Source organism: Plecotus auritus, assembly GCF_963455305.1.
Source record: "Plecotus auritus genome assembly, chromosome: 11".
In the NCBI taxonomy this organism is placed as follows: Eukaryota; Metazoa; Chordata; class Mammalia; order Chiroptera; family Vespertilionidae; genus Plecotus; species Plecotus auritus.
The window spans coordinates 19,871,490-19,895,611 of record NC_137777.1 but is presented as its reverse complement, the minus strand read 5'-3'; the positions used below and the strand labels follow the sequence as shown (position 1 = coordinate 19,895,611).

The following is a 24,122-nucleotide window of genomic DNA, read 5'->3' as shown; positions in this document are numbered from 1 at the left end:
TAAAACAAACAAATAATAGTAATCTCTACCTCTGGAAAAATCTCTCCTTTTATGAACAAATGCAAATGTAAAATATTTGTCTATCTATGGAAGTCTCTAAAGAGGCCAGTATAGCATTTCACTATATTCTAAACGTCAATGTTTAACTGAAACATAAAATGTTTCTCACTTGGGCTTCCGAACTGAGATGAAGTCTTTATTCCTTAGGGAAAGAAAAAAAATTGAAACATAATGATGATGACTACTATGACAGAAATGCTAAAGTATAGTAATTAAATTCTTTATATATCATTTATCTAAAATATAATCCCATTTCTACTCTTTTAAGAACTTAATTCTTCAGAATAATTCATTTGCAATGTATGCAAATATAAGTTCCGATTCTTTATTAGATTCTCTTATATTTGTTGAGTTAATCAAAGTCTGCATACCAAGTATGAGTAAAAAGCTTGATTTAGAACTCCTTTTGTAAAAAATGTGTTTTTATTGATTTTAGAGAAAGAGAAAGGGAGAGGAATAGACAGATAGAAACACTGATCAGCTGCCTCCTGCACCCCACTACTTGGGATCCAGCCCAAAACATGGACATGTGCCCTGACCGGGAATTGAACCTGGGACCTCTTGGTTTATGGGTTGATGTTCAACCACTGAGCCATGCTGGCTGGACAAAACCTACTTTCATTTTTGAAGTTATTTGTGTTTATCTTAATTTTCTCAGCTACAATCTTTTTCATTATGTTGATTTTAAGCATTTTGGATTAAAATATAAATTCTTTGAAGTTGATATTTAAAAAATAGTATCATAAAGAATAAGTATCTCAAATTTATTGACCATCTGTTCTAACTTCATATGCATATTTACATAAAGATACATCATCATGTATGAGATGCTTTGATGAGGATATATTAAGACATACGTAAAGTTATGTCAAACCTTATTTCCCACTGATCTAGTAAACTTGTTGAAGTTTTTATTTATTGATATGAGAGAGAGAAAAGAAAATTTTATTAACAGAATCCAAGTACATTTATTTCTCCTATAAGTGTTAACATTAACCATTTTCTTCAATATATTGCAAATCTATAATAAAAGCATAATATGCTAATTAGACCGGACGACCTTCCAGACGAAGCCGGGGCTGCAAGGGAAGCCTGGGTCCCTGGTGCCTGCTGGTAGCCAAGGGAATCCCAGGTCCAGGGTGCCAGAGGGAAGCCAGTGCTGGCAGCCGGGGGAAGGAAGGCCTACTCTTGCACGAATTTCATGCATCAGGCCTCTAGTATTTTCATAATGTTACCTAAAATCAGTATCAGCATTTCTGCATTTAATAATATTTACACCGTAGAAACTTGCAATTTGAAACTAAAATCATGCATCTCGATATATGACAAATGGACTTTGAAAATGTATAGCATGATTATATCAGTCACATTATAGCTGCTAAAATTAGCTGTGTCAAATCCATCAATCCTGGAATTTTGTTATTCTACTGCATGTTATCAGATGGTCTTATTGAAATTTTTCTTGTAAGAATTACAACTTCTGTCCTTCAAACAGAGTTCTATATCTATTCCCCCTATACATTCTAGAACTGGAGAAATAACCATAGGATGGGCCAGTGGCCCCACTGGATGCATTGTGAGACTGAGCAAAGATGCAACCTGTCACCTGGCCTTCGTAAGCTGGTAGGCATTCAGAGTGTTTGAGGATTAGTATCAGTTCAGAGCCAAGATCTAATAACTCTTGGAAGGTGTGGATAGTTTCCTTGTTATATGTTTAGATTAGATCTTGATGATTACAGCTTTACATACTATCACCAAGAAGCTACATCATTTAAATTTATGCAGAAAATGCAGAACACTATAGTTGGTACCTGTCTGTTCAGCAAATCTTTGATTCATCAATGCATTTCCTATTTTCCACAATCTTCAATTCATCAGAACAATTTATGTGAGAGTGGATAAATTGTAGATAGCTATTTTAACTAATAAGTCCTAGACAGATGATGTATCAATGAATGGATGGAAAGATAAAGAGAGATATGTATGGATCTAAGCCAATCAGAGTAGGTGAGGTCAGGTATAATGAGAACAGTTATATTCAACTGGAAGAATCCATACAGTAGTTCTCTAGCTAATGCAGTGAGGGGAAATCTGGTAGGAAGGATTGGTCAGGGGCCATGCCTCCCTGACCCCTCACCAAGATAATAAAATATAAGCAATTCCAAATCCTTCAGTGGGAGATGTAGATATTAGCACCACAGTGAAAGATCTGAGAGATGCAAACACCAGGATTCCTACCATATTCCCAGTTAACTTGCTTGTTTGGCTGGTACAAATGCCAGATGGATCATTAATAATGATAGTAAATTAATGCAATCTAGTCATGGTAATGATGTCAAGCACATCCAGTGTTTCAGGTACAGCATCTTTCCTGAAACAAATCAGTAGGTCAACAGTCTCTGCCATCTGGTGTGCAAGCTCCTCGCCGAGCAAATACTCCCCCATCTTATTTCAATCAGCAAAGATAAAAGCATTTGCCTTCAGTGGCAGGAACAATGGTATATTTATATACTGTCTTGCTCTAAGGACTATGTCAGCTTTCCTGCTTTGTCATACTGGCTGGAGGTTCCTTCATCAGCAGAAGATCATACTGGTTCATGCATTTATTTGATACTCCTCACATGCCCATTTTGAGTGTATTTGTTTCCTGTCTAGCTTCTGACATACAAATATGCTTTTCCCAATGTTCTAAACAGCGAGCAACAACTAAAGAAGATGATGATGAAAACTGAGAAAAATATTTCAATTAGTGGTTTAAACTAACCTTTTAAAAAATATTTTACTTTTATTGATTTTTTTCAGAGAGAAAGAAAGGGAGAGGGAGAGAAACATCCATCAGCGGTCTCCTGCATGCCCCCTACTGGGGATGGAGCACACAACCTGGGCATGAGCCCTGACTGGGAATCGGACCAGCAACCTTCCTGTGTGTGGGATGACGCCCAACCAACTGAGCCACACAGGCCAGGGTGGATTAAACTATTCTATTCCACTTACCGAAAGAGTCTGAGAGCACCACGTCCTTTTCAAGCAGAGATACGGGAGAAGGCTTGTTGAAAGCTAAACGGTGGAAGCTGACTGAGGCATCACAGATAGACCCAGGGAACCCTACACTCCATTCGGCTTCCTGAGTGCAGTGAGAAGGGTCCAGCAAGGAGCTGTGTGGAATTACAGTGTGTCCTCTGTGACCTAGGAAACGAACACAATCAGCATGTTTCCTACTTCATGTTATAAAACTGAAAAAACCAAATGGTCTACAACGTAAAGGTACTGTGATCCATTGTACTGCTAATAAAATATAAAAAGGTCTTATCAACTTCCTTTTTTTGACATGGGACAAAGAGACTTCATACAGAGGCTCTGCAGTGGACACTACTCAGGCAGTTAGTTATGAATGTGGGATCTGAGGCACCCATGAGAGCCAAAGGAGGGGATAGGAGGGGGGATAAGTAACTTGGCCAAGATTCAAACCCAGCAGTCTGCCGTAGAGCCTGTATGCTTAGCCAACGGACTGCTAACTAACATTAAAAATCTAAGGTGAATTAAATAAACTAATGAAGGTTACACAAAGCTTTATATGAGAACCATCCAAATGTTCTCTCTCTTAAAGCCACCATTACAACAGGAGACAGAAGTCAACAAATATAGTTGAGAACTCAGTCTGCTTGAATACTAAGATGAATCTTCTTCTATCTTTCAAAGTCTTTCAAAAGTAAATTATTAATATCTGTAGTTTTACTTGTCAATTTTCTCTTTCTTCTAAAGTATTAGGCAGAATCTCTCTCTCATACATACCCTTGCTATCTTATTTAGACAAATCTTTAGCATTAAAACTTTATAAAGACACTAAATTCTAGAAGCTAAGAATTTTAAAAATGTGACAGACACTGAACTTGAAATGGTAAAAAAATGTTCTTAACATATTTCTTGAACTAATTCCAAAGTAATAATTTAAACTGGGAAGAAAAAGATTAATATCAGGCCTGTAACTTACTTTGAGCAGGATATGTCCATTCTGTCTACATTACTTATATAAATAAACCTGGAATTTACGGGCCATGATGGACTGGAGAATTTGGGAAGTCATATAAGTAGTTCCTTATCTGTGTAATTAACTGAGTACAAAATGGAAGCATTATAAAATGAAAATGTGGCTTCCTTTTATGATCAATGTTTCCATGAATATTGTCCAAAATTTGCTGCTAATTCAAAACCAAGGTGCAAATGTAGAGGGGAATAAGATATTATTTAGAGTCTACATCTGATAGTTTGGGGCTCTTCCAGAATGGAATGTCTCATCTATGCCTAGTGTTGACCTATATCCTTAAGTCTGTTTGGTACTGGGTAAAATCTGTAATTCAGCTGAGTCTGCTTTGACAATTCAACCCTGGGTTAACACAAACGTTTTTCCAATGTATTTTATCAGAAATTATAACATTACCTGTGAGTGAGCCATCGACATCAATCAGTACCACTTCATGTTCCCATCGAAAGCCAGCCTTGTTTGGTGTGTGAAAATACTGGATGTCAACAAATTTTGCACTCCAACCTCCACATCTCTCATTACAAACTCCAGTGATGGATGTCACTCCCAAAGCTACACAGTTGGGACGGTCAAAGTTCATGAAGTGTACGGAAGACACAGTCAAGCCTTCACTAAATGGGAGAACCAGGCCTCTCATTGTACAAAATGCAGACCCCATTCCCAATTCATCAAGATGACCGACTATTTTGGCATTTTTAATCACCGCTCCATTGGTTTCACCCCATCCTCCAATATAAGCGGCCAGGATCCTCTTGGTCTCAATTCCAGCCTCATAATTATTAACCATCACGAAGTTATGGAACTGAAGGGCACCTCCATTGACCCATTCAGCTCCTTTTTGACAATTCCAAGTAGTAAGTGAATTAAATATTGCAGGCACTGGCACTGTAGAAGTACAAGATCCTGTTTGCATGGGGAAATATTCTTCAAATATCCATATTCCAAACCAACCTTGAGAATGAACAGTGTTGTTAAAGAATTCACCAAGAGGAATTCTTTTTTGGCAGATGTTTCGGTCATAGGATGGCCCATCAGGGTGGTCATTCATTCGGTACCAGAAGCCAAAGTGGGTGCCCCCAGCAGCTGCATTGTGCCGAATGGTGTTGTTTGGGTTGGTTACCCAAAATGCAGCTGGGGTCACATCATCATTCAAAAGACTAGTACTTTGCTGTACAAATACTGCCAAGTTATACTGCAGGATATTGCCATGTTCAATTCCATCTTCTATAAAAAATGCTCCTCCTTTGATATCATATATGATATTCCTCTCAACCAGAAGGTGATGAGTGTTATGGATAGTAACAGCTCTGTTATATGTCTGGTGAATTGCACAGCCTCTGACATAAGATTTAAACTGTAAATCTCCCAGCAGGTGCCAATGTATTGGATATCTCCCCAACCGAAAAGCCTGGCCTGCATGGAACACCTGTCAAGCCCAGAAATCATGACTATTTAGTGGTCTACATAAACACAGAATTTACCTAGCTCATATTTTCTTGTTTAAAAACAATTTCCAACTTTATATTAATTATTATTAATACATTAATATCTCCCATGTTATTCATGTTTGCCATTAGAAAATATTTGGCCCCCAACCCACCTTGTTTTCTTCATTATATAACAGCTCATACTGGATACCGATAAATTAATGAATGAACAAAAGCCGTCTTCAACTGTTCTGCTTTTCACCTCAGGCTATTACAAAATTTTTATATTTAGCAAATAAGACTCCTTAAAAGACTTCTTTTCTACTTCCTACTTCTTGAATGTTGACCATGTGCCTGATATTATACGACATGTCTTGTGTGCAGGAGCACTGTCTTTATCACAATCCTATGAAGTAGCCACTTATCATTAACTTCATTTTACAGTCAAAGAAATTGAAATTTAGAAAGGCTGAGTATCTTGTTCATGGCCTCCTCTGCTTGATTATAACTAGCATCTGGCAAACAGTATGAACTTAGTACACATTTGTTGTATGGATAACCTCGGGCAAACATTGTGACTTAATAACAATGCCTCTTACCTCTACGTATTCTATTCTTCCCGTTACCATGTTAGCACCAGGTACAGGAGCATGAAACATGATGCAGCCTCCAAATTGATCGCTTCCTATTTCTTCCCCAAACTTTCCTTGGAGACATGTCTGTGTAGCAAATTCACCTTAAAAAAACAAAGAAAAGAAAAAGCATGTCAAAATCCTAAAATTCTACAAAGACTTTTTTTCTCACCCTGGTCCATTTGCTCAGTGGTTAGACCATCAGCCCCTGCACTGAAGAGGGCAGGCAGGGCACATATCTCAGTTTACAGGCTCGATTCCCAGCCCCTGTCTCTCTCACATCTCTCACATCTCCCTCTCTCTCTTCCTCTCTCTCTCTCTCTTTCTCTTTCTCTCTCTCCCCTGTCTTCCTCTCTTCCTTCCACTCTGTAAAAAAAAAATCAATGGAAAGAAATATCCTCAGGTGAGAATTAAAAATAAAAAAAATAAAATAAAATACTTGTTCCTCATACCTAATTATTTCTTTTTGTTCACATATAATTTTAATCTCATTTTGGAACATAATTATTTGCATTCATATCATATCCTCCTCTAGATAGTAAGAAAGGTAAGTACCTTATATCTTGTCTCATTTACCTTTGCATTCCTTAAAATACATACTGTAAAGACAGGAAAAAGACCTTTTTCCCCCCTTTGCTAAGGCCTTCCACAATTTATGAGAAGCACCTGGTAATTAAACCCTTAGATTGTTAGCTCCTCTGATCAAAGAGCCCCTCTATTTAAACTCAAAACAAGATAAGCTACTCTCAAGGCTACATTTTTGCATTTCCCCTCCTCCCTGCTGTTTTCAGAACTCAGGGATAATTCACAGCAAGGAGTCTCAAGTTAGTAGAAAGTTCCCTTTTCTCCTCCCCTTCAAACAAGCCTCTTTTGAACTCTTCATAACTTTTTCTGTAAGCATATTTTACGGACTTGGGAAAAATACTGATAAGACACCACCCTAAGACTGTCTCCTGGAAAGCAAACAAACTATAATTTTTCAAGGCAACTTCCTGGTATCTGCTCAACTTCAGCTCCAAATACTCCTCCCTTCCTTGTCACCTAGCTTCATCAACCATTACTTTTTTTTTTTAATTTTAATTAAAAAAAATTTACTGTTGTCCATGGGTTATGCATATATGCATACAGGTTCTTTGGTTGATCTCTTTCCACCCACCTACCCACCCCTGCATTCTGAGATTCAACAGACTATTCCAAGCTTCTATGTCTCTGGAGATATTTTGTTCATCAGTTTATTTTGTTCATTACATTCCACATATGAGTGAGATCATGTGACACTTGTCTTTCTCTGACTGGCTTATTTCACTTAGCATAATACTCTCCAGTTCCCTCCATGCTGTCTCAATGGGTAAGAGATCCTTCTTTTTTTTACTGCTGCATAGTATTCCATGGTGTAAATGTACCACAGCTTTTTCTTATCTACTCATCTACTGATGGGCACTTGGACTGTTTTACTCTTTAAAAATGGAAGTCGCTTTTTTGTTCCCTGCTCTGTATTGATTGATTTGTTCCCTGCCCTGTATACTTGGCCCTTTACCTTCATGGAAAGTAAAATGAACTTCCTCTCTGCATCTCTTCTTTTAGTTGTGAATTCTTTCACAGCCTGCATCATTGGCCAAACCCTAACACTTACAATTGTATTTTTCAAAGATACTAAATAAATGTTTGAATGGTTGAATGAATACTGATAAAGGTATTTTGTCTTATTTCTGAAGCTTCCTCCCCAAATTTGGGGATTAACATCATTAATACAAGCTTATAGTTGTATAGCTCTAGATATGCATTATCTCTCTTAATTCTTATTACTGTAGTAAGCAGAACAGGAAGTATTCTTATTTTAAACACATTTAAACTAGGTTTAACGGACATTTGAGACTTAATGCAGATGAACTGATACTGAGGGGGGAAGAAAAGTAGAATGGAATAAGCATTGCCAAGAGAGTCACTTAATATAGTCAGGAGGCTATTATAGTCAGGAGGATATTAAGCACATCTTGTGCTTCAGTTCTCAGAGCTGCTATTAACTTGTTAACCCTGTTGCCAAACTCAGCTCAAAGCTGAGCCATAAGCATCCTGGAACAACTGCTGCTGCGTGGACACATGCGGACTTCACCTTCTCCTTGTACTTTTTCTCTCCCAACCCCCGCTGTTTGCATATTGGAACTAACCACTCCGTTAACCTAGCTAGCAACCCTTCATTTGCCTGAAAGAATTACATTGCGTGGTTTTTGTCTTTCTAAATCCTGCCTTTCTTTGTGCTCAGAACGCAGTGTGGGTTGCTATCTGAAGTTTCTCCCACATGGCAATCCTTTTGCTCAAGTAAATGTTTTGGGTTTTGTTTTTTTTTTCTCTTCATTGCAGCCTGAACTTTTTCTTGGTTGACAATTATAATTAGAATGTAGGTCATTTGACATCGAATCCAGTGGGTTTTTGCCTTTATTTATACTTCCCATGGAAGAAAAGGCTGTATCTAAGCTGTATCTGTTACTACTCAACTGCTTATAGGATTGCGATGGTATTAGTGATTACATAACATATTTAGACTTGTAAAATACATTGTGCTACATGCTGTGGTAAGCATTATGTAAGAGAACCATAAACATCATATCCAGTTCTCTTTGTATACTAGTGGCTGAAGTGCAAAGTTAAGCATTTCATAATCAGTCTGTCTAATGGCACCTGAGTAGAGGAGACACCTGTCACTTTAGAACCAAAGTAATTAGCTGATCCAGCCATCTTGTGTGCTGTCTCAGAAATTCCGGAAGTCTAGGCTGAGATGGAGTTTTCATCAGCCTAGAACCTGGAATAATTGCCATAAGCAGAGGCCCCCTGTTGGCCCATATTGGACATATGCAGTATCAGTGAGAAATAACACTTTTTCATTTTAAATCATGAGCTAGAGCATGACTCAGTCCAGAAATTCTCAACTGGAGGTGATTTTACCTCCTGGGAATGTTTTTGCAATCTCTAAAAACATTTTAAATGGTCACACTTAAAATTTACTAAAACTACCTGTGTCAAATCCATCAGGACATGCTGGAATTTTGTGATGCCACTCCACATTATCAGATCCTCTTATTAAAATATTTCTTGTAAGAATTCCAACTTCTGCCCTTGCTTCAAACAGAGTTCCATCAGGAAGGGGGACCGTGATTCCTAAGTGTGTGTAATTCAGCGGGTGAGTCAGCGTTATGTTTATGCCATCAGCAGACACAAATGCGATGGTCCTTTCTTCATTCTCTCTTTGACTGTGTCTATTAAAAATTTTAACAAAAAAATTTTCAAAGTTAATATAAATCAACATAACATTGTTTTGGTGTGTTTTATGCTATTTAGAACACTATCTGTGAATCGGAAAATATTTTTGTCATTCAATATTCTGAAGAGAAATTTGAAGATGGTATTTCATTTTCTTAGGGCAACTAAATAAATTTACAGCAATACAATTTTACTGAAGCCCAGAGAAGCAAAATAATATGGCCAAAAGCCTAACAAATGGTATTGGTGGGAGTAAGAGTCAACAGACTGACTTTGAAGTAGTATTCTTAACTAGTTGCTTTATAAACTCTCAAATAGAATTTACCAATGAAATGGCAAACTAAAAATGCCATCTTAAATTTTAATTCTAAATTGAGTCATGACCTTAGCGTAATTTAACTGATTCTTATCAGAAATTACTATTTGTTCCCTGATATCCAATTTTGCCATTACCCGCAATTTGAACAATGAAGCAAAAATAAAGCTCCTCTTGGCTCCCTCCCCAGTCAGTATTCTGGTATAATGTAGTTAGCAATATTAGTTTTCTTCCTTTTATGTCTTATTGGCTAAAATATATAATTAAACAGAAATTAAGGGTCATAAACAGTTTCAGTTATAAAATGTCAGACACCTAAAAGGTCATGTTAGTCATCACTCATTCTAAAATGATTTCTTTCCTTTTATTCAATCATCCCTAAAACGTTTGGTCCACGGGAACCACTGCTGACTAAAATTAACCAAGAGTTCACTGACTGCTTTCAACTCTAGTCTTCAGTGACCACAAACGATCACTTACATTTTTTCATGCATTAACGTATTTGGCTAAAGCTCTAAGTCAGAAGTTTTCAAATGACTTATAATAGCAGGATGCTTTTCTCAAACAAAATCTTACATGGGAGCCTAGCTGTAAAAATCAACCAAAATATTTTATTAGTACAGCAGGTCCTCAGATAACATCATTTCACTCAATGTCATTTTGCTATAATATTGATAAGGTGTCATAGGAACTTAGCTCTTGTTTATATCCATTAGCCTATGGTAAAATTCGATTTCCTTGTACATTGTTTCGCTTAAAGCCACAGAACCTATTGCCTACATTAAGTGAGGACTCACTGTATATATTTATCTTACAGGTTCAAATTATAATATTTATTTTTGTAAATTCAATCAATCAATGAAAACAACACCGATGATCAACACAATGTTGACATTTGGCAAATACATATTTGACTGTTCATGTTTCTTTATTAGAGGTTTCAAATTTAAATGAAATAGTTGTCGACCTTCTGAATCATCCCTCTTTTATGTAGTTTAAAAAAAAATCTCTGTTTACAAATCTAAATTATCAGGACCTGAGGACATCATACCTGTGTCCTGTGCTTGCAACCACAATCTTATCTCCTGGTTTCCATGTTACTGCTTCTTGTAAAACCAGAGTCCTTTCCCCTGCCTGTGCAGTATGAGCCAAACGGGTCCAGACCACGGGGACAGGAAGACCTGGAGCCAACATATAAGCCAAGTATTTTTAATGATGTGTTTTCTCGGTTATTGAGAGCTTTATGCATTTTAATCTTTTCCTGGATTGAATGGATTTGAGGAAGGTGTTTTTTTTTAACCTTAGCATTTCATACCTTTCTCACAAAAGAAATACCAGTACGTAGAATGCTTGCTTTATACAAGTAACAATCAGGTTTATTACACATGTATGGGTTCATAATTTAAGAGACATCCTTCTGCACCAATCTATTCCATTTAGAAGCATCTCCTTTATATGAATGCAGTATAAATGTGGTATGATACTATTGATTAACCAGGCAGAGGCCTCTTATCTTTGTCACTGTTGACAGAAATTGCTTAAAATGATAATCTAGGGACAAATGAAATGTATGAATTTCTGAAAATTCCATTAGTGTGTGTGTGTGTGTGTGTGTGTGTATATATATATATATATATATATATATATATATATATATATATATCACAATGCAGGGCATTTATGATCATAGTAGGGTATCATGTTCATATATCCTAAATGTATAAAAGAGACAGATTATTGCAATATAAAATACTTCAATACAGAAAGAATGCACCATGCTTCCTTCAAAGAGGTTAACCTAATACCTCAAACATGATCACAATCATTGTTATTTGTTCTTAATTTTCCAGAATATGGTTATGCAAAAGTACAATTTTAAATTTATAGTTATATTTCAAGAAGAGGCCATAAACAATCAGAATGAACTGTGGTGAGTGCTAAATTAGGCAAAATGTGTTAAGAAAGCACGTGGAAAGGATGTAGAAAAGGCCCAGAAGGGCTTCCCAAGGGTGGCCTTGGTTGTCAGCCTTGATCCTATGCAGGGCTGGCCTGGCCCTGGGTGAGCAAAGGAAAAGATAAAAAGAAACGAAAAGGGAATGTGTAAGGACAGGGGAAGCTTGGCAAGTTTTCATGGAGAGAAGGTTATCAGGACCATTATCTTGGGTTCCTAGCTAGTCTCCTCAACCAATTCTGTGAGCCCTTCAGGCCCTCACCATGCAGATCCAGGACTCCCTCGCGCACCGCCAGCGTCTTGGCCCCGTACACGGGGAGCTCAGGAGACCGCAGGTGCCCATGCAAGGTGATGACCGCCTTGTGTTGAAAGGGGGATGCTTCCGTCCCAATCTGCAAGGGATTTCACAAGCATCGTATCCACAATTAATCAGTCAAAAGTAATGTTTTCCTTTTCTCCCTTTTCTTTCAAGGATTATTCCGTTGTCAGTATCTTCCTTTCAAAAGATAAACTTTAAAATTTCTAGTTGGCCAAATGCACGATGCCAGACCTTTGGAAAGTATACTGACTGACTTTAGTCCTATCTCAGAGCTAATTGTTTTTTTCGGCTCTATTTTAAATCCTGCTCTATTGTAATATGCTATTATCTCCTCATTAAAAGCACAAGAACACTCTGGGAAACTTTTCTCCCAGAAAAAGGATTTTATACAAATAACAGAGAACTACACAAAGATAAACTTGTGCGTGTTTGGTATAACTGTCTATTTCACACACCGTGTTTTTTAAAAGAAAGGGAGAGAGGTTACCAATGAACAGATCTCAGGTTCCCTCATATACCTGAAGAATGCCTCCATCTGTAATTAGAATATTTTCTGCCTGGAGTTCAATGTCAGCTTCATCAAATATTAGAGTTCCACCTAGGAGTCATACAATTTTGAAATAGTTATTCAATTACATATTAACTTCTAATTTCTTATTCATATTTGCTCTCATCTGCATGTCACTTCACTTCCACTATTTGGCAACATAAAATATAAAACTTCAGAAAAAACTTAGGAAGTGGTAGAAAATCAAATCCCAGGGCAGAGTTTTCTCTTGACCCTTGGTTATTTTAAATGCTATTAAATAGTCAGCCATATGAATTCTAGTTCTACAAACATAGGGCCACAAAATATCAATTAAGAATTAAAATAATTAAAATGAAAGAAAAGCATTTTTATAGAAACTATTATGATGCCAAATGAACTGAACTTTTATCCACTAATTTGCACTAGTAACATGTATATCCTGAAGAGCACTATTAAAGATAGTACCACAATACATTTTTTATAGAACTAATGTAAATCTGTGGACAGAAAACTTGTCCAAGGGTTCAATAGCTAATAACTTCAAACCACTCAAGCACTATTACTATCCCAAAAGTTAAAACTTAAACAAATTACAAAGGTCTTTGTTATTAATCCTCACCCAACCTTATTTTCCCATTGATTTTTAGAGAGAGTGGAAGGGGGTGAGAGAGACAGGGAGAGAGAGAAACATCTATGTGAGAGAGACATATCAATTGGTTGCCTTCTGCATACCCTGACCAGGGCAGGGGATCGTGCCTACAACCAAGGTACATGCTCTTGATCGAAACTGAACCCAGGACCCTTCAGTCCGCAGGCTGACACTCTATCCACTGAGCCAAATGGGCTAAGGCCACAAAGGTTTTTGAGCAGCTAAAACCACATGGCAAAATTTATACCCTAAAGCCCAGAGCATTTTACTCTTGCAGATGATTGCTTCTTTTACATGCAATTGTAACAGTTCTGGCTATTTAGTTTTCTGTAGCTAAAACAGAATACCAAGAAGCAGAGAGAACTCCAGGTAACAAAGCAGGTTCAAAGGTGTAGGTAAGAATCACAATCTGGCACCCAAGGGGTCAGGGGGTCATTAAATATAAATGCTTAAAGCCACAGAACCTATCGCCTACATATAAATTTCTATGGTTTTCAAACCTCTGGGAACCACGAAACCAGTGTTTTTCTAAATGGGAAATACCTCTGACTGTTATGCTCCACTGCAAGGGTACAGGCATGCACACGTGTGCACACGCACACACACATACACACACAGTTACTGAACAGAAGTTTCTTAAAATAACGTTTAGCTTTAAAAGATGCTTACTCATATGAATGCAATATATTCTGATATTTTCTATTGTATTTCATCAAAACATTCTGGTTGCAATACACTAAATAGTTCCATACCACAAGTGGACTGTGATACTCAATTTAAAGAACTCGGTACTACACTCCACATAAAAACATGATACAACTGTGGATGTTTATGATGATGAGTTTTGGTTCAGTTAACTACAGAAATATTCCAATTTTTAGAAATTTACCCTGAATAAGCAACATTTTCAGAATAGGGGTGTTTTGATCCAGCAAAACTGTCTGTCCTTTTGTAATGACGACCAGCGACCCTTCCTCCGGAGGAGGCTCTCCTCCCCACGAGCAGTTGGAGGACCAGGCATCGACGTACAGGAAGTCAGCCTTCTCCTGCAACAGAACACGAGAGACTCGTAAATGTGGAGGTTTTATCAGAATTCTTCATACAGCTTCTGAAAAAAGAAGAAATTGAAAATGATAAACATTTTCATTAATAATAAGTATAACCTGCTTTAAGTATCTGATAGCTGCCTATTGGTTTATTTCACAGTAATAATAAAGTAAAAAAAAAATCATTACTAATTACCCCACAAGAAAATTAAATAATAAAAAGTTGGAAATAATGAAATTTTAGTAATAAGCAAAAAAACCAAAACCAAAAACACATAACCATATGATAGCCACAGCTCAGCTCTTTTTTGGAGACATTAACAAAGTAAAAAGTTCATTGCCAATCCCAGCCCCTCCCAGATGCTAGGTTTTCTATTGCTGTGGTTACAACACCCAGCAGCATTCTTACCCGTCTGGCCATCCCAATGCTTCCCACGGTGACGTGCACGGGAGCCCACCCTGAAGGAGTGTGGGCATTTGTCATGCAGATGACACATGTCTTGTTGGAATACTCAACATCACATTTGGTTTCCGCTATGGTGACGAGAACATCCTGCGTATTTTCACTATAAAGAAAAAAGGGGGGGGCGGGCATAAAATATTGATGTTTTTTCCCTCAAATTTCTAGGTCACCTATGCATTATTGCGAAACTAATGATCTCACCCTATGATCCATCAAAGTACAGACTGATACATTTTTCAGTAGTAAGATTTCAAAGTATTTTTTCAGAAAAAAGGAAACACACACACACACCAAAAAGGTGAGGAAATATAACTGTACCACCTAGAAGGTATTCTAGTGCTGGAGAAAAACTGCCTGGGTCAAGTTATTGAGAGAGTCTATGTTGGTCTCCAAGCGGGCGCCTTGCTAGAGATGTTCAGGGATCATTTTGTCTACGTGACAGTTTCACCACATTCACAGACTTCAGAACTTCATCTCCATGTAAAATTGCCTTCTGTGATTTGAAGGAGCTGGCATTTTGAAGTCAGCCTTATTCACTTAAATGATGAAGCAGTACATACATTGGTGCTAAATAATGAATATTTTTTAGGAAAAGAGAATCTGGCCCGTTACGATGAAAAGGTCCTGCTGCGTGAAGCGATGTTTCATTGAAGCTGATCATGGTTGGACGTGAGGTATTGGGGAAAGTACCGGAAGGTGATTTATACTTGTGACGTTACTAGGATTTGGGGCAAGTTACTTAACCTTTGTAATCTTAGTCTCTTAACCACATGGGATACAATATCTAACAAGGCAGGAAGTTGCAATGGGGTAGAAGGTGCCTGGCACAGATGAAGTACTCAGTAAATGTTAGCTTTTAGTACCGTGATGTACCAAGAGTAAGCAGGACTCTGGAGAGATGGGAACACATTCCTGGACTGTATTTAAACACTGTCCTGGCATGTGAGGAAGCAGGCAGGGTGGCTTGAGTCTGGAAACAGGCATTGATGTTTGTGCAGTGAAGACAGTACCTGAAGCCTGATCCCATGACTGTAAGTCTGGTGCCCCCTGCTGTCCTGCCTCTCTCGGGAGCTATTTTGGTGATGCGCGGAGTCAGTGACACGGTGTACGTGAAAGGAGTTGTGGACTGTGACAAATCCTTCCCATTGACCACACTCACTTCACAGGCTTGCTCAGGTGCCCTGCCTATGAGGAGAGAATGGAAATGAATACAATTCTGCCTTTAGGCCCTATTCATTTATCAAAACCCCAAACATTTTCCTTTTATTATTTTTTAATTTAAATTGTATTTTTCAATTACAGTTCACATTCAATATTATTCTGTATTCATTTCGGGTGTACAGCATCGTGGTTGGGCAATCACGTACTTTAGAAAGTGTTCCCCTGATATTTCCAGTGCTCACCCAGCACCAAACAGAGTGCAATGTTATTGACTAGAAACTGACCACTGTCTCACCAATTAGAAAGATATAGACAGGGAACTGGGAAAGGCTGGTCAACAACCTTCATTGCTCTGAAAGGTCAGAGCTAGTTCACTCACTGTTTAGTTGAGACATTGTTAGCTGAAGCAGCCTCCACCTCTGTTTCTCCTATGTAAATTTCTGTTATTGGAATTTCCTGCCTAAAGGTTATGGACGTATCCCATAGTCTCAATAAAGAGGGATAGCAAGGCCAGAGCGGGGTGTAGTCCTCCCACTAGAGTTGGGCTCCCACCTGGCCCCCAATATTCCCAAATTAATACTTTTCTAGTCTTTTTTCATTGGTGTGTGGCCTTCTCCAGAACCCGAACCGTGAACCGGAACCCTGAACCACGTGGGACATGAAAGGGGTTCCCACATGCAACTACCAATTTGTACTTATTAATCCCTTCATCTGTTTTCACCCACCTTGTACCCCACATCCCCTCTGGTGACCATCAGTCTGTTTTCTATATTTATGAGTCTGCTTTAATTTTGTTTATTCATTTATCTTGTTCTTTAGATTCCACATATAAATGAAATCATATGGTATTTGTCTTTTACTGTCTGGCTTATCTCACTTTGCATAATACATTCCAGATCCATCCATACTGTTACAAATGTTAAGATTTCAGTCTTTTTTATGGCCAAGAAATATTCCATTGTATAAAGGCACCACTGAGGGTTTTTTTAATCCACTTGTCTATTGATAGGCACATCGGTTGTAATAGCACATTGGCTACTGTAAACAACACTACAATGAAACATAGGAGTGCACGTATTCTTTCAAATTAATGTCTTGGGTTTCTTCAGATACATACCCAGAAGTATAATCGCTGGGTCATAAGGCATTCCATTTCTAATTTTTGAGGAACCGTCATACTGTTTTCCAGAGTGGCTGTACATTCTGCATTCCTACCAACAGTGCACAAGGGTTCCCATTTTCCCCACATCCTTGCCAACACCTGTTGTTTGTGGATTTATTGATGATAGCCATTCTGAATCAAACATTTTCAATAACATCTTCCTTTTCCCCAAATCACTCTCACAGGCTATATCTGAACTAATAAATATCTCCAGCAATTGCCAAAAACATCACAAGGTTCACACACATTAGCAAAGGGAGAAGCCGTCAGACCCTCCCTCGGAGCCGTTCATTGGGGACAACTCTACAAACCTGCCTGCTTCGTTTTCCAGTCCTAGGGGAGCCAACGTGGCAACTTAGAGCAGGCGGGAAGAACTGCTAAGGGCAGGCGCTCTGACAGCAGCAAGGAGAGACAGCTGAAGGCAAGGTAAGAGAGAGAGAAACTACAGAAACCCAACCCAAAAACGTAAAGAGAAGAGCTGGTGTTAAGCATTCTGAAAACCTTGATAAATCTCGACAGCGTTGCATTAAAAAAAAAAAAAATTCAGGATACAAACTCTGATGTTGAAATGATAAATAAGCCCAGTCGCCGTCGCCAAAATGTTACATTTTCTTCAATATTCTTTGTTTAAGAATTCAGAGAAAGATACCAAAATGGTTAGAAAAGCCTCATCAAATTTTGTTAATGTTTAAAAAAAAATGTTAGCACATAAAACATATATTTTATTCTAGAATATTTCCTTTGGTTCCTCTTACATTTTGTTAGATAATTTAAAATTGTTGTGTATGTAAAATGCCAGGTGTTTAAACTTTATAATAACCCATTGAGTCGGGGTTAATAATAGCTCCATTCAATTGATGAAGAAGCGGAAGCAGAGCGGAGTGGAGTCACTTAGCTAAGGTGACACAGTGGCAAACTGAGATGTAGGGCTCCTCAGACCCAGCTCTTAACTGCTAACCAAAGTTTTAAGGAAGAGTCATAGCAGCAAATTACAGAACATGTTTCAGGTACCATTCTGTCCACTTTACATACACTAACTTACTAAACCTCACCATAATCCTATAAAGTAAGCTCATGTGTTGGTCTCACTTTACATAAAGATGAAGAAACTGAGGCACCGTGGGGCTGAATAACTTGCCCAAAGACACAGCTTGGGTTTGCCTCTTGGCAATGCAGTAAAAGAGTTCACACTCGCCCTAACCAGTTTGGCCAAAGGTCCCAGGTTCGATTCCGGTCAAGGGCATGTATCTTGGTTGCCGGCACATCCCCAGTAGGGGGTGTGCAGGAGGCAGCTGATTGATGTTTCTCTCTCATCGATGTTTCTAACTCTCTATCCCTCTCCCTTCCTCTCTGTAAAAAAGAATAAAATATTAAAAAAAAAAGAGTTCACACTCCTAACCATTACACTATCTCGTCTTCAAGGGAAATCTAGTACTCCAGTGGGAACTAAACATGTCTTCTCCATTTGGCAAGCTTACTAAACCAAGAGCCATCAGTTTAGGCGATAAACTGAAAAACTGCAATTTATGATAAAGAATTCAATTAACACAAATGATGTGAATCTTGAGACACATAAATGTCAAGAAAATTCCGAAGAAATTGCTTAAAATCAGCACAGTTATAAAGGTGATTCAATTGCCCCAAAGGCACAAAAACTTGGAAAAAAGAAATCCAGTCTCTGATTTTTATAAAATTAGCCATTTCTCAAAGACTGCCATTCTTTTTTCTGACAACTTACCATTATTAGGTGGAATTTTACATAATAATGTTGTGTAATTGGATTTAAGCCTATCGACTGCACATTCTGAGCCACACACTAATATTTTGGAATTTTGTGGATTAAACCCGGTGCCTGTCACAATCATGGTCTGGCCACCACCGAAGCTCCCTAGGGAAAAAGGGAAAAACAAAGCTGATGAAAAGAAAACCTCTTCTATGTATATATTCAACCTTATTTTAATATCTGAAATAGAACTGATATTAAAGATTTTCATAAGTGAAATTATATTTATAATATAGTATTTTAATGCAATAGAATCTCTTTCTATTGTAATGTTTTAAATCTTCTCTGAGTAAATGTCACATCTGGTCATTTATTTAAACTACTAAAAACGAAAATCTTTTTAAAAGAGTTGTCACAAAGGATTTCAGAGCAATAAACACATGCATGTAAAATTACTATTTTAATTAAGAGTACATTCGTAAGGTTTTTGAACAACTAAAATAATTTTTAAATAGAATATTTATGTAAATAATTACAGGCCAGTGATATCTAAATATGATTTTAAAAGGAATTTCCATATGTAACCTGGACATATTTTGAAATGATTGATGCTTTTGCATGTTTATTTATTTTATGCATAAACAAAAATATTTTTTAATGTGTTAAAAGAACTACAAATGTTTGAAGAGTGTTTTTCGCATTTATTGAAATAATATGAAATACTAGAGGCCTGGTACACGAATTCATGCACCAGTGGGGTCCCTTGGCCTGGCCTGCAGGATCAGGCCAAAACTGGCTCTCTGACATCCCCCGAGGAGTCCTGGATTGCAAGAGGGCACAGGCCAGGCTGAGGGACCCCACTGGTACACGATCTGGGCTGGGGAGAGACGCTGGAGGTTGGCCAGCTGGGGTAAACCACAGGAGGGCTCCAGGGCATGTCTGGCCCATACCACTCAGTCCTGATCAGCTGGACCCCAGCAGCAAGCTAACCTGCTGGTCAAAGTGTCTGCCCCCTGGTGGTCAGTGCATGTCACAGTGAGCAGTTGAGCAGCCTTAGCATATCATTAGCATATTACGCTTTGATTGGTTGAATGGCCAACCAGTCGACCGGACATTTAGCATATTAGGCTTTTATTATATAGAATTTGTAGGTTCCTGCATACTCATGACTACCTTGGGTTGGCTGAATATTGTGAATGGTAAGTGGGTACTCAAATACAAGTGTGGACACAGCAGATCCTTTTGTCTCATGATGCATCATAACAGGAAACGTGCCACCAGCATGATCTCCAACGATGCATTGCAATACACTGTCATTGACCATGGTTACATTACACTGAATATTATTTATAACCACCGAAATTTCCAAGATATCAATACCAAAATTAGATCCAGTGATCTGAATTTTGGTTCCTGGTGGACCTTTAAAAAGAAAAGCAAAGAATATAAATAAATCTAAATTCTAATGCATGTCTATTTAAAATATACCTATTTACTTTCATAAAGAAAATAATATCCAGTATTTAAAAATGGATATAAATATTAACAAAACGTTTGTGTCATATACATTACAGTTTGTGGGATATTAGCTATAAGCTATGACAACATTCATTACTTTCCAGCCCCTACTGTCCATTCTACTGAGTTGTAAGTTATGAATTCAGGCGAGTGGAGAAGAAAGGACAAGAGAAGATAGATCTAGAGTTAGGAAGTATGGATGTCTAAGCAGGGGTTGGTGGGGTGGTGTATATTTTGTTTTTATTTTTTATACTTTCCAGCTATTAGAAATTCTTTGAGGATGGATTATTTTTCTTAATTCAAATATTTCCCATAGATATAACATGAAAAACAAATTATGATTGATAAATGATTAGGTGTAAGATAGTAAATACAGAAATGATAAATTCATTTAAAGACTTGTAGATGAAGGTTGATGCCTTGAATAAATGTACACAGAACAAAGTGCTTCAAGACCTTTGTTCCCTTCCCACCTCCTTTCGACAAAAATGCATTGAAGACATTAAACACGTGGAGTTTTTCATAGGTCATCCAAATGACCTACATACCTAAGTATTAAGTGAGTAGATATTAAGTAACATAACTTGTTACAATGCAGAATCACCAAGTAGTAGTTTGATTTTAATTAAAATAGTAATAGTAAAAATAACCATATAATTGACCATAGTAAAAATCACTGAAATATATGCTGTCATTTTAAAGACCACTAACAATAATAGCCCTAGCTGGTTTGGCTCCGTGGATAGAGCGTTGGCCTGCGGACTGAAGGGTTCCAGGTTTGATTCCAGTCAAGGGCACATACCTCGGTTGTGGGCTTGATCCCCAGTAGGGGGAGTGCAGGAGGCAGCCAATCAATTATTCTCTTTCATCACTGATGTTTCTATCTCTCTCTCCCTCTCCCTTCCTCTCTGAAATCAGTAAAAAAATAATTTTAATGAGATCTTAAAAATAAAGATATAAACTAAACAATGTTTTTAGGGTCTTAAGTTTTTAATTTTGTCTGGCATTTTCACCTTTCAGATGGAAGTGTTGTTCTAAGTGTGACTTATTGCCTTGTCTTTTCAGTAAATAAAACAGCTCAATTGCACTTTCTATAAGTCTTATGTCTTCAAATACATTGTTTTGAAAGAGACATTCAAAGAGAGAGATGAAACATAAATGGTTCATGAAAATAAGGCACATATGCCAATATCTAGTTCATTTGCAATGACTACAAATATAAGGGGGAAGAGTGTCACTGCTTACCCAAACTTGGCACTTTTTGCTGGTAATATAAACTAAAAAACACTTTGTAACGGATAACATTTAATGAGTTCTTTATTAAAGGGACCATTCTAAGTTCTATCATATCAATGGCATGAAGTTTCATCAGTGGAAAGTAGAAGAACCAAGATTTGAACCTAGGCAACAAGACCACATTCTCACCCATGATACTACGGCTGTCTCTCCAGAATTTATTAAATAGATGATAAGCATTCCAACAGTTTGAAGATGATCAGAAATAGCATAACATAAAGACAAAGGATCAAGAAGACGTCTCAATCTATATTAGCTTAGAAAAAATGAATCATGCTAAATTAAGAAAATCTATATTTTATATTAGTTTTCTAACTGATGATCTAATTACCTCTTTGAAAGGATTCTATTGTGTTAATAAGTTAATAATCAATTTTAGTTTCATAGTAACAAGGTATTCCAAAAAATTCTCTATGTTGTTTTGATCAACTTCTTGTGAATTGAACAGGTGTTTCCTGTACCGTATCAATCAACTTTAGTGACATAAATTAATTACCAATTTTAGTCCATAGCTATCTATCTATTTCTCCTTAATTTTGAAATTTAGGTCAAGTTAATGACGATTTTGTTTCAAAATAGAAGTTGGAATTTGACTAAAACTTTTATCCCAAGAATGTGCAAAAAATAATCACAAAACAGAGATTACACAGAACTCAAATTCCATGTATTAACTGGCGTAAACAGGATTGTCTAAAAATATATCTTAAAAATCCTTTATAAACATTATTCCAAATATATATAATAAGTATTAGCAATAATATATCAAGACAATAAAAAGGTAGGCATTGGAATACCTGTGCTTGGAACAATCTCTCTGAGGAGTGGAGTATCCTCCCAGGCATACGTGAATGACAGTGGTGGATAAGGGATGGCGTTAACAAAGATTTTCACATTGACCTGTCCAGCTGCTCCTGCTGGGGTGCGGCAGTGGACTTCCCTGGAGTTGACAGAAATAATCTGACAAGATTCATTCCCAATAGTGACAGTGGTGTTGCCTGGATAGAAGCCATTTCCTGTGATCACCAAAGTAGTTCCACCACCAATGCTTCCAGAAGCCGGGGTGACAGATGCCACTGCGGGGCTGCTAACACTCAGGTTGCCCAGGGCCAGGCCCTTATTTCCCACCACAACACTAACAGGATGAAGTCCAGCCGGGAGGGGAGTCACAAGAACAGTGATGTTATTTTCAGTGACATCTATAGCTCTGAACTGTTGGTTTCCAATGAAAACAGCAATGTCCTCTAAGTTAGTGCCAAAACCTTCTCCTTCAATAAAGGCTTTTACAGATCCCGTGATAGAATTTGGGGAGATGCTTGTAATAAAGGCGGCAATGCTTTCTAAGTATGAAAAGCTGCAGTTCCCCTGACACTGGGCAGGCACTCCATGGATTAGAAGCTGTACTGTCACAAGCTGGTGGGGAGCAGGAGATGTTTCACATTCAATGGTTGTATAATTCACTGATAGAACTTCACATGGAAAATGGCCCATACGGACCTCTACAGCTGCAGAAGAAACTGAGAATCCAGAGCCTTTTATGGTCACTTTTGTCATTCCTGTAGTTGATCCTGCATTTGGCAACACAATATCGATGTTTGGCAAAAGTACAAATCGCCTATCGAATTCATTGGGCAGGGTGTTGATAGCAATGCCCAGGTTGTAGACAGTTAGAGTGACAATTTCCCTGATGCCAACGTCCATTGAATTTTGAGGGTCAATATGACATACAAGGAAATTGGCACTACTTTCTTCTACAACACAGGGGTAGCTACCAATTGTAACCTGAAAATAAAATGAATATGAAAATAGGTCAATACATTTCTCTAATACAAAGTTAAATTTTGTATTATCAGCAACTGCATTTTTAAAAATTACTGAAGTGCAAATTTTTATGCATAAAGTTGATTTGGGGGACTGATTAAAGCATATCTTGGATTAATCTTAAAACTAAATTATGATTGTCCATAAATGGCCACAGCTACATTTTCATAATAGTCAAAAAGGTGAATACAATTCAAATGTCCATGAACTCATGAAAGAATAAATAAAATGTGTATGCCAGACAATAGAATATTATTCAGCCATAAAAAGGAAATGAAGTTCTGATACGTGGTACAACATGGACGAACCTTGAAAACGATATGCTTAGTGAATAAAGCTGGTCACAAATGACATATTGTATGATTCTATTTATAAGAAATGACCAGAATAGGAAATCCAGAGAAACAGGAATTAGATTAGTGGTTGTTTAGAGCAGGGAGGTATCGAGGGGTTTGGAGTAATGTCTAAGGCAGGGGTAGGGGACGTCCCATATAAGGCCCACAAAATCACCAAGGCATTAGGGGTGAGTTAATTAGATGGTTGAGGTTCTGATAGACGTTTCTCAGTCTCTGGATCTGTTCTTGTTCATCAGTCTATGCCGTTCATTATATTCCACAAATGAGTGAGATCATGTGATATTTATCTTTCTCTGCCTGGCTTATTTCACTTAGCATAATGCTCTCCATCTCCATCCATGTTGTTGCAAATGGTAGGAACTCCTTTGACATGTTCACATAAGGAACTGTTTGACA

The 24,122-nt window shown here is 37.6% G+C and overlaps 1 protein-coding gene across 1 annotated transcript in view; it reads right to left on the bottom strand.

Moving 5' to 3' along the window:
- The window catches only part of PKHD1L1 (PKHD1 like 1), a 140,977-nt gene that overhangs the window by 46,190 nt on the left and 70,665 nt on the right, over positions 1 to 24,122 (bottom strand). The window contains exons 38-50 of the mRNA XM_080646789.1: positions 22,347 to 23,331; positions 19,912 to 20,160; positions 18,754 to 18,903; positions 15,703 to 15,877; positions 14,639 to 14,795; positions 14,073 to 14,229; positions 12,524 to 12,603; positions 11,949 to 12,078; positions 10,787 to 10,916; positions 9,174 to 9,415; positions 6,129 to 6,265; positions 4,499 to 5,528; positions 3,055 to 3,246 (exon numbers count right to left, since the gene is read on the bottom strand). Coding sequence (XP_080502915.1) covers positions 3,055 to 3,246; positions 4,499 to 5,528; positions 6,129 to 6,265; positions 9,174 to 9,415; positions 10,787 to 10,916; positions 11,949 to 12,078; positions 12,524 to 12,603; positions 14,073 to 14,229; positions 14,639 to 14,795; positions 15,703 to 15,877; positions 18,754 to 18,903; positions 19,912 to 20,160; positions 22,347 to 23,331 — 3,814 coding nt within the window. The remainder of the gene's footprint in view (positions 1 to 3,054; positions 3,247 to 4,498; positions 5,529 to 6,128; positions 6,266 to 9,173; positions 9,416 to 10,786; positions 10,917 to 11,948; positions 12,079 to 12,523; positions 12,604 to 14,072; positions 14,230 to 14,638; positions 14,796 to 15,702; positions 15,878 to 18,753; positions 18,904 to 19,911; positions 20,161 to 22,346; positions 23,332 to 24,122) is intronic.